This window comes from Galleria mellonella, unplaced genomic scaffold (genome assembly GCF_026898425.1).
Source record: "Galleria mellonella isolate WM207_F2 unplaced genomic scaffold, CSIRO_AGI_GalMel_v1 utg38, whole genome shotgun sequence".
In the NCBI taxonomy this organism is placed as follows: Eukaryota; Metazoa; Arthropoda; class Insecta; order Lepidoptera; family Pyralidae; genus Galleria; species Galleria mellonella.
The window spans coordinates 8,131,256-8,143,024 of record NW_026442090.1 but is presented as its reverse complement, the minus strand read 5'-3'; the positions used below and the strand labels follow the sequence as shown (position 1 = coordinate 8,143,024).

General features: G+C 30.8%; 2 protein-coding genes across 3 annotated transcripts; both read left to right on the top strand.

The window, feature by feature from the left end:
* Window positions 1–503: 503 nt before the first annotated feature.
* LOC113514667 (uncharacterized) lies at window positions 504–2,110 on the top strand. The gene is made up of 2 exons (XM_052897734.1): window positions 504–1,455; window positions 2,069–2,110. Exons 1-2 carry the CDS (start codon window positions 619–621, stop codon window positions 2,108–2,110), a joined length of 879 nt encoding a protein of 292 aa, XP_052753694.1. The 5' UTR covers window positions 504–618.
* A 443-nt stretch (window positions 2,111–2,553) lies between these two features.
* LOC113510429 (arginase, hepatic) lies at window positions 2,554–11,645 on the top strand. Of its 2 annotated transcripts, XR_008253151.1 has the most exons (7): window positions 2,554–2,781; window positions 4,405–4,593; window positions 6,154–6,340; window positions 7,563–7,673; window positions 8,227–8,354; window positions 9,563–9,985; window positions 11,508–11,645. XR_008253151.1 is itself a non-coding variant. In XM_052897770.1 (6 exons), exons 1-6 carry the CDS (start codon window positions 2,610–2,612, stop codon window positions 9,826–9,828), a joined length of 1,053 nt encoding a protein of 350 aa, XP_052753730.1. In that variant the 5' UTR covers window positions 2,554–2,609; the 3' UTR covers window positions 9,829–10,110. The 2 variants fall into 2 exon arrangements, 1 of the variants encoding a protein (XP_052753730.1); XM_052897770.1 differs by lacking the exon at window positions 11,508–11,645 and having other exon boundaries at window positions 9,563–10,110.
* The last annotated feature ends 124 nt before the right edge of the window (window positions 11,646–11,769 follow it).

Genomic DNA, 11,769 nt, shown 5'->3' with positions numbered 1-11,769 from the left:
CAATTGTATGTTTAACTTTAACCATGCATTTTTTTTTAAAGTTGATACCTCTTTTATATTATTAAAGAGGCAATATCAATAAAATTAAATAGATTTTTTCAACAAAATTTGATAAAAATGTTAAGAAATTGATCAGCATTTCCAGTTCAACGAACTAGCTTATAGCTTAATCTAAAAAATTTATTAATCAAATGTTTCGATTTGTTCTTAATTTCATTTCAAAAGTGTTTTTTTGCAATAACTTGTACACAACTTCATTAAATTTAAGTTCTTTTAAAACAATATACACTCATTTCTATTTGATAGAAAAAATGAAATGCACAACGCTTACTACAAGATAGGTACGTACCGTTTTACAGGAAATTTGGAGCAGCCTAGAGCTGTCAAAAAATAGGAAAATATCAACAAAATATTACACAAAACCTCTTTTAAGCAAAAGAGCGCATCAATATTCCGACCTCATATTTCCTCTTTTTCCACCATTATTAGACATTTCACATGTCATTCACAGAAATTGACAATATCTACAATTTATCGTGTTTCTTCTTTTGGAATATACCAATATATAGCGCATTTTATTACCCTACAAACAAACAATGCTCTCTTTAATAGCTTGCTATGATACTTTCATGGAATACTTATTTATTTGGAATTATTTTGGTTATAATTACTTTCTATAGATCAGAAGGAGTAGTAAGTCGCCAAAATGATTGGCTTACTATAGAAACACTGGCAGAAGTGCATCCATACATTGTGGGATTATTAAACAATACCAAAGATTATATGTGCACAGGCACTATTATTGACAAGCAAACTGTTCTCACATCCGGAAGTTGCATAAGTAAAAAACTCAAATACATCGTAATGGGAATGGCCGTATTAAGAAAAAACATCAACAATAATAATTTAATAGAAATTGCATCTACAAAATTACATGGAGGTTATGTTTTTGAGTTCAAATCTTCCCAGTATAATATAACTAGAATGCACAGTAATATAGGTTTAGTATTATCCAGTCGTCCGGTACTAATATATTATTTTGAAGGCCCTAAAATTGGTAAATATTTTGCTTCTGAATTGAAAAGTGCAACACTTACTGCAGTAGGCTACGGAAAAATTGATAATTCAGATACATTAGTGCTGCAAGCTCAAACATATCATCAAATTCCTTGTACAAATCCTAAGTGGTACTATTGCGTCTGTGGAATTGAATATTCTACTAATAGAAGGAGTAACGAGCAAGAATTCGGCAAAGGGGCGCCCGTTTTGCGTGAAAGCGAATTAGCCGCGATAACGGCAATCCCATGTGGAATTCTAACATTGAAATCTATGGGTGTTAAATACAATATATTCACTGTCGTTGGACCGTACTTGCCATGGATTGAGAAAATACAATTAAATTTCACTATAGACTCTAGTAAATCACTCCGCGCTCGTAACAGTGCTGATGTTAATGTCGATAAATATATAATATATTACTGTTATATTATCTTAATAATTAGTATTTAATAAATTACTAATTAAGATTTACTTTTAAATTTTTATTATATAACAATTAAAAATTCTATTATACCACGATTTGTAGACCCAGCCATTCCATTAGAAAAAACTTAATAAATACTGTTATCATGATTATAATCAACTGACTTGCTCGCTGATATTGTTATGAAAATGACAATATTATCTTGGTAATGAAATATACCGTAGGTAACGTATATTAACGAGCTTATGTCTAATTATGGTTACTCGAATTACTTGAGTAAATCAGTTACTATTTAGAATCTGGTAAATCGTTACTAAAGTCGATTATTCGTTAAGATTTTTCCAAAAAAAAAGAATAAACGTAATCTAGATAATATTCATAAGTATAAATTTAACTACCTGCATCTTAAAGATATTACGCTCGTTTTATAATAGTCGGATGATAAAAATTCAATGAAATTGCCTTCTTATTTTCAAAACATATTAATAATATTAAATTCTTTATATAGATTATTTTTTCATTAGTTATACTCGTATATAGTTATTCGTTGTAGGGCAATTAGTTCCAATTTATGTTGCTTTTCAGATACGTCCTTGTTCTGATTTCTATTACACCGAAGTGTTTTGAAAAATATAACCCTCCTGACTACAAAACTCGGACCCATAACAATCTCTTTAAGTAGAATACAAAGTTTGTTTTTATTTTTAATTTTATCAAAATTTTATATTTGTGTTATAAAGCACCATATTCAGTACGTACCTACTCAATCTGATCAATAAAGTTAAAACAATTGTCAAAAAAAACTTTACCCATTTTCACTTATTTAAAAAAAAAACGTAATATACCTACCTATATATATTTCAGCTATTGTCCATATATAGATTAATTAATAAATTGTATCTACAGCTAATCATGCCATTTATTGTTTGTTGTCTAATAATATCTGGAATCAATCATTATCTATACTTAGTGTTAATGACGTAATTTCGAAATTATCATGTAAGCGCCTGACCCATTGACCTCTTATTATTAAAGACACATAACTATCTTTGTTTTGTTTTAGTAATGCTTGCGTTATCTCTTAGAACGGTGTTGTCTGTGGCTTGTGATTATAATAAGAGTAAAAATGAATTTTGTCAGAGTGTTCGTGCGTAATATGAGCCACAAGAAATGGGAGCCGCTAAAAGGCGTCGGCATCATCGGTGTGCCTTTTGAGAAAGGCCAAAAGAAATATGGAGTGAGCGTCGCGCCGGCCGCTATGCGCTCTGCTGGTCTTATTGAGCATCTTAAAGAAATAGGTAAATACTATTTATTTATACATATATATGATAGAATTTATTGTATATAAGTATACGAAAGTACTTAGTAGATGTGTCCCAAAAGGTCGCAAATTCTTCTTTCACCTTTATAATATTAATGTAGATTATACCTATATATTCTTATTTATAAATATTGTATTGTGCATTTATAAATATTGTAAGCAAAGGTGGATTTATCTCTGACAGAGATCTCTTCCAGTCAATCCAATACAGTTAGAAAGCATGTCATTAGATTATCTACTTGTTGTATTCCGAATCAATACAAATAAATGTTTGTTATATTTTTGTTATTTAGGTGCTTATACGTATTTAATTGAACTAACTGGGATTGCCAATAGGCATTAAGTACCTGTGCATTGGATAACAACCTCGATTGGTGCTTCGGTGCATACATTAAAAATAAATTATGACTAAAAAAACAAATAATTCAACACTTCCAAAAACTCAAACCGCCTTTAATCGTGAATAAGACGATCTGCAATAAAGAAAATCATCAAAATCGATTCAGTAAAAAAAATAATTAGTTGCCCGACAAAAACAAAAAAGCAGTGCTTTTTTGTTTTTGCAAAGATGCAAAATGTGTAATATATGTTACAAAAAAATAAATAAGAGTAATATACACAGTCGAAAAAGTTTTTCTGAAGTCATTTGAAGACATAGAATTCAATTCCTAAATCTCCTCTTTTAATAAATCCCCAACAAATTCTGTTTAAGATGTCAGTAAAGTAGAGGACAACATGGCAGCGTGCCTTGTACACTCTAATTTGCAACTGTTATCTTGCTGCCAAATTAATTTAACGCAGTTCTTTGCATGTTATGTGACAATTTATAACCACATACAAGGCGAGAACAAGATAGAACGGAGCTGGAGCCAAATATGTAAAACAAATATACTTTAAAATTCATTGTGCTGAGTCTTCCTTCTCCTAATTAAATACTTTATTAAATTAAAAATACACATAGTTCTGCTAAGAAATAATAGTCTAATATATATAATTTATACTGTATAACATATTTTAAACGATTATACCTATATAATATTTCTACTATAAAACTGCTATAACTGTATTTCGGCTTAAAGAATAGGAGTGAAATTTTAGGGTTCGGAGGAATAACATCATAATCCTCAAGAATAGCAACGCATAAGAGATACAATGGGTATATTATCACAAAGTATTCTAAGATGTCTGTGGTACTGTTCACGTTTATAGGCGATAGTTACTGCTTTCCATCCGATAAGCGATTTGCTTGTTTACCATTCTAAGTTTCATAGAAACATAATATAGTAGGTATATAATGTATATTGTAATACTGCGTTAATTTTCTTTCTCAATAATTTTCTACTATTTTTTATTATAGATGCATAATCAATCTTTCGATTAGATGAATCAATTTATGCACAATTCTATCATATTTCTTGCGAAATCTACAACAAACTACAATTATGCCTGCTACTATCTAACATATTCCTTCTTTATAAATATATGTATCTAGTAAAGTAAATATAGCAAGTAAAGTTTCCAATAAATATATAAGATATATATATATATATATATATATATATATATATATATATATATATATATATATATAATTCGATAGATGGTCTCAACGTCGTGGACTATGGCGATATCGAGACGGTATCTTCGAAGCAGTCCGTTGCGGTGAACAACATGTCACATCTGCCGACAGTGTCGGCCTGCAACGAGCAACTCTCTGAACGTGTATCACAAGTGCTTCGAGATGGACGAATAGCCGTTACTATAGGTGGAGATCATTCTATCGGAGTTGGTGAGTTATAAAATCTATAGACTCTTCAGTCCTTCTAGGGTGCAAGGTACAAGTGCAAACAAATATTTTTGTAGATACATTTACGCTACCGGAAGCATATACTCGTATATGTAAGGAGACAGTACGTCGTAGGGTCACGGTTTTTCGCATGTCTAAAACAAACGTATCTACAAATATATTCGATTTTCACTTTTTCTTATAGAACCAGGCCAGGATTATCTAACATTATTAAAAAGTACCCAAATTAACATAAACATTTCTTTTTGAAATTTGACAGTTAATACAGATGTAAGTAATTCACAAGTAATAATAATTTATTTGTTGAAAAATACGTTATACAGATGCTAGTAATAATATGTTATGAACATGCATCTTTTATCAAAACAATGGCATGTAAAATTTTAGTATTTATAGTAAAATTTTTCAAATACTAATGAACAAGTATCATATTATGAATGTGTTTATAAAGAGAATTTTTTTTCTAGTCCATCAAGTCCTTAATTAAGTAATAACACTTCTAAATGCCATTTGTACAGTGTGCTCTCAAATTGTCTCAGTGTCTTATATTTATAATTAAAATATTAATCGTTAATGCTAAAAAAGGTTCCATAATATTATTGTTATATTATTGTTAGATACAAAAGTTCTTAAACAAAGTTATCGTCTTGGACATTATAACATAAATCCAAACCAATAACATATTTTATGTCCCGAGAAATCAAATTATTTCTTCGGAGCAGTAATAAAAACTATACTTTTATTTCTGAAACAGATTACTATTTGGTATATAAACTGTCTTCATACCAGGTTTTTTAGAGGGTAGGCAGGGTAACCCAACTGTCAATGATCTTTATTATTACTCAAATATCTCTCTTTATTCATTTTCATAGCTCGTCGTATATACGCACGTTCAAAATATAGGTTCCTGAGGGGAAAAGGGATTGTTAGTAATGGAGACTAAGAATCCCATTGCTAGCAATATATCCAACCAGGTCGACCTCCTCGCGGTTCTCCCTGGAAACTGTCATGATTAATTCCTGATGAATTCATCATGATGGGCTATCTGGCCTGTTTTTATCCTCATCGATCACCTTTCACTGGAGCCCCGCCAGCGTATCCCATTAGCGCAGGCGTGGTAACCATTTTCATCCAATAAAAAAAAAATAGGTTCCTTGTCAGGTTGATCTAAAGAATTCATTACGATGAGTCAAATGACCTACTTTCATTTTTAGAAAAAAAGGTATTGTTAATAACGAAAGTCTAAAAGCGTCATTGCTAGCAATATACCCTATCGGGTCCACCTCCGTTTCCCCTGGGAATTGTCGTGGAATTGAGTTGTTTTTTGTGGAATTTGTGACAATTAGCTAACTGATCTGCTTTCAACAGCGCTCATTGTACCCCGCTAGCATAAATTGATAGCATAGGTAGATTTACTACTCCATTATCAATCATTAGAAACTCTACCATTAACATAAAAATGGATTTTTAATAAAGTATGTACCTAAATGTAATAAACCTTTAAATGACAATGAGAAAACTTATGTATTTAACATTTCGTAGGCACTGTAGACGGTCATTACAAAGTAAACGAAGACATGATCTTGATATGGGTGGATGCACATGCCGACATCAATACTAATAAAACTTCCGAATCGGGGTCAGTGCACGGGATGCCAGTTGCTCTGCTTGTAAAAGAGCTATCAGATTACTGGCCGTACCTACCAACGATGGATTGGCAAGTTCCCAAGTAAGTACTTGTTTTTAATGAGCATGTTGACCAAACATATATGTGTATAAGATTTTCAGTTCTTCTCACCAAAATTCATTGGTTTCTTTAAATTGTGTGTTTAATATTTTGATTTTCATTTTATATTATTTAGTAGTTTTTCACTCAAACAAAATTATAAAGTAATAAAAATTTTATTGAAAAGAGCAATTTATAAACATTCGTTCTTATCCCGTTTTCTCGGTAAAATTGCTTTTTAAATTACGAACATAAAATATATAAAAAGGCTATTCAAAAATACATACAATTAATTTTTTCTGTAAAAAAAAATATACTTTATTCTTTTTTTTTTTAAGAAAGTCTATTAAATTTTAAGAACACTTTTTTAGACAACAATATTAAAGAAGATTCAGTGAAGTTTAATTTCACTACCCGGTTAGAAAGTATTTTAAATAATACAAAATAGTTTGTGTTGTCATATTATGTATACCTATACCTACTGTAAAAAGATAAAATAAATATAACAATTAGGAAGGAGAAAGGATAATTAAGAAAGGAGATTAGCAACTTCGTTGCTAGCAATATACTCTATCAGGTTGACCTTCACGCTGTTCCTCCTGGAAACCGTCTTAATTTATTTCCTGCTCAATTCGTCACGATGGGCCAACTAACCTACTTCATTCTCACCTATCATCACTAGTACCTCGTCAGTATATATCAATAGCGCAGGCGAGGTTTTTTTGATGGGTGAAAATGGAATGGTAACGCCGCCTGCGCTAACAGGATACGCTAGCGGAGCACCGGTGAAGGGTGATCGATGAGAATGAAAACAGGCCAGTCAGCCCATCATGATGAATTCATAAGTAATTAACCATTATAGTTTCCAGGGGGAACCACGAGGAGATTGACCTGGTTAGGTATATTGCTAACAATGGGATTTTTAGTCTCCATAACTAACAATCCCTTTTCCAAGCGCAGGCGAGGTTACCATTCCATTATCATTCATTATATTCATATCATCATAAAAATTAATTATAATCAGAAAGACTAAAATAGCTAATCGTAGTTTTAAATTTGCATAAAATAATTAGCAAAAAAAATCTTTAAACGATAACTGTCGTTAAAAATTAATTGAATGTAAAAAATTAATTGAAAGTACTTATATATTTTATTCATGGCCTCAACAATACATCTAGGTATTCCTTATATAAAATATCTCACGAAATTCTGTGCTATATTGCAGATTTTCAATAAAGAACTTGGGATATGTCGGTCTTCGATCTGTGGACAAATATGAAAGATTGGTTATTGAAAAGTACAATGTACCGACATTCGCCATGGAAGATATTGAAGAGTAAGTTTCACTTTATAACTTTGATATAAGAAGTATAAGTAGATAACAATATAACTATGGAGGAAGAGGCGGAAAGGGATTGTTAGTAATGGAGACTGAGAATCCCATTGCTAGCAATATATCCAACCAGGTCGACCTCCTCGCGGTTCCCCCTGGAAACTATCATGGTTAATTCCTGATGAATTCATCATGATGAGCTAACTGGCCTGTTTTCATTCTCATCTATTACCCTTCACTAGTGCTCCGCCAGCGTATTCCGTTAGCGCAGGCGGGGTTACTATACCATTTTCACCCATAAAAAAAAAAACTATGGAGGAAGATTAGATTAGTTTAAACTACTTACAATTATATTGCAAAACGCTAATTTCTTTTTTTTTCCCCTATCACCTACAATCAAAATTATTTATTAAATATTTTACAATTTTCATACAATTTCAAGTATTCTATGTAGGTAAATATTTACTTATAAAGTGTGGATACTGCAAGTGTTTTGCACTTCATAGATACAGTTATATGAATATATTTAAATACATAATAATATAATTTCTTTCAGGTTTGGTATAAAAAATTCCATCAATCACATACTGCAAACTTTGGACCCTTGCTTGAATAAGCCGATCCATGTAAGCTTTGACATAGATTCACTCGATGCATTAGAAGCACCAAGCACCGGTACTCCAGGTATAAATTTTATGGATCAAAATTAATGTTTAGAATTACGTAATTTTAATATCTGTTTTTTATGCAACTTAAAATGGTAAACAAGCAAATAGTCCACCAGATAGAAAGTGGTAACCGTCACCTATAGCATATAATATAATCCTATAGACATGACTAGTGCCATGAACGTAACATCATACTATCGGGGTGAATGGATTGTTAGTTATGCGAATTACCAACCCCATTGTTAACAATCCCTATCAGGTCGACATCCTTGTGGTCCCCCGTAGACACCATCGTCCTGGATTCCAGGTGTATTCATCACGACATATGCTATTAGAGCAGGCGGTGTTACTATTCCATTATTATCCATGTAAAAAAAAACATCACATTATCGGCAAATAAGCTATATTTGTTTGCAACAAGGACAATATGTTCGCATCAGAAATATTATACAATTACTCAATGAATATAGACGGAAAATGCGGTAAAATTATTTAAAAACACATTTAGTTGCACAAAAACGAATAACACAAATATCTACACAGTGTAGAACGTAGGTCATAGATTTAGGATAATACCAACAATTCTAATAAATATAACACGCAATAACAGTAATAGAAGAGAAACCATTATAGATGAAACAAAGAAGTGTGAGCGAGATTGGAAATATTTTTTTGTCTTATTCTACATACAGTTTTATTTGTCAAGGTCTGTACTTATTTGCCACGTCAAAAGTATTATTTTTACGTTATCCATTCAAATGGAATAGCTAAGTCACTATTATACGTTACGAATATGGAGGTGACTTATTTGTTTGCTCAATGACGTCTTCTATTACTATGCCATAATGCATACGCTCATAGCATTTTTATCTAAGAACACGAAATCTTTGATTTTTATAACATTTATTCTCTTTCTACCGTTATGCCAAAAATTTCTTGTTCTTAGAGTAATGTCTAATGTCTATACTTTGTTAAATGTATTCTTCAACATACTATCTTGTTGTATCAAGAGATACGTGAAAAGTAGCTTTTAAGCCAACACAGCAGGATAAACAGTGAATAAGGTTTAGTTAATTCGTGAGTTGATTCTGCTCATGAAGCTATTTATAAATTGTCTCTAATTCTTATTACCATTTGATGTAGCACCCAAATGTACATCTCCAATTATTATATAAAAAAAAATTCATTGTAATAATTTTCATATACATTACTTACTGTTTGCAGTTCGAGGCGGTCTCACACTCCGTGAGGCGATCAATCTGATGGAGATTATTTACTCGACGGGCCGACTACGAGCTATAGACCTAGTAGAAATAAACCCAGCTCTTGGTAACGATTCGGACCGAAAACGTACTATTGAAGCAGGTCTCGCGGTCTTGCGAGCCGGTTTAGGATTCTCAAGAAAAGGCACAGCGCCTAGAGGAATACTGGACTTACCTATACAAACACACCATGAAGAGGACTACTTATCGAAAGCAAAACAAAATTAAGATTTTTGATTAACAATATAAACTAGATAAAAGATGTAAACTAAATTATTAAGTCAAATGTGACATCGTAAAATAACGCCTCAACAAATTGAACAGCAAAGTCATTTTTAACATTGCGATTAAATTGAAATCACATCGAATAGACGCCGAATATGAGGTAAAATGACGTCCATTTGACGACTACTCGATGTAGTTACGATTTGCCATTTCGATTGCATTCAATATTTTCCAATACTTAATATTAAATATAAAAAAGTCAAAAAGTACAATAATTTGAACAAACTTTTGCATTTTTTTACTATTAAATATAGGATCTCACTCTCTAAATCGGGCAACTACCTAGTTAGTATTGTTTATCTAAGATTAAAATATATTAGTCTTTAAATGCTTATAAGATAGAGTAGAATATAAGAAATTCTATATAATGAATATCAACATAAATATAAAAGAGACATTATTGAAATTCTGATGCCTATTATCGTTACTATAATTTAACAACTTAATAGATATAAGTATTTAATATTAAATTAAACAATATAAACAATTTAAATTATATTTTACTGAATTTTTGTATTAATAATATGAAAGAGCCGGCAGCATATTTAGTAATATATAACAAAACACTATTGAGTTAATCATTTCACATTTTGTGGCATTAATCATTATTGCTATTTGGAATGTCACTTACAATATATTTACAAATCAATTAGCTACCTTAAGTACTTTGAGAGGGGCATAGTCTATTGATGTTTTCCGACTCGTAAGATCACAAGTGAGTTCAAATCCAACAGACACACAGGTTATTCCGATAAAATGCCCATGACTACCCCATCAGAGATTAGAGTCGTGAACAAATTATTTTTTATTTATAAAAGCCTTTTACTCAGCTCAGTTTCAGCTAATATTTTGTTTTAGTTTGTATAAAACCAATAATTATTTGATCGAAAAATACACATTAATTCCTCTTTCCTCTAAGTTTGCAATACGTCATTTTCGATTTACCTTTCATAACAAAATTAAATCATCAGATACAATAGAAAGAACTATGATATTACACGAAGTTAGTTGTTTACATAAACATACATTTTAATAACAAAGGAAAGAGACCTATCTAACAATAAGTAAATAACCATGACGTGATCATAAAGTCATTGATTAAAAATGTTTATGAGATTTTGCACACGCTTCGATGTTTTCAAGTTATGGGAAAATGTTTCGAATATTGGTAAGATTTACTATATTAATGTTTATGTAGGTATATACAATATAGTACCTATCTGTCGGTAGCAATAACGTTAAAATCTGCAAATACTAGCATACATCGTAAAATTGTCGTGTCTTTAAAGAGATATTCTATCACTAAAACTTAAAACTGGAATTAAAAAATGTTTTTCAAACAAACATGGGTCTTTTTATTGCATGTAGACCTTTGCAAAAAAATATTTAATTTCGTCGCGAAATAGATATCAAATGTTATATAAGTACATCCCTTAGTGTATTATCTTTGTATATATATATATATATATATATATATATATATATATATATATATATATATATATATATATATATAGTATCCCTTACTAAAAATCACAATAGAAAATATAAGTTTAGACATTAGACGTGATATTTTTATGACTATGTTAGATATACTAAATTTCAAATTAAAAAAATTGCAGATTCTATTAACAATAACTATTACAAATGCTTTGGAATCGAAGAAAGAAAATACAGATGAAGAGATTAAAAGAATCATTATGAAATATATAGACAGAGTACCAGATGTGGAACCGAAATACGTTGTTAACGAGGGATTGTCCAAAATAATCTCGCACTATTTTCATGGAAAGATAAACACATTCGCTTTGTACAGGATAAGCCTCAAAATTGACAGAAAACCAATAAAAATACCATGGACATGGGGACAGCCTACCAATATAA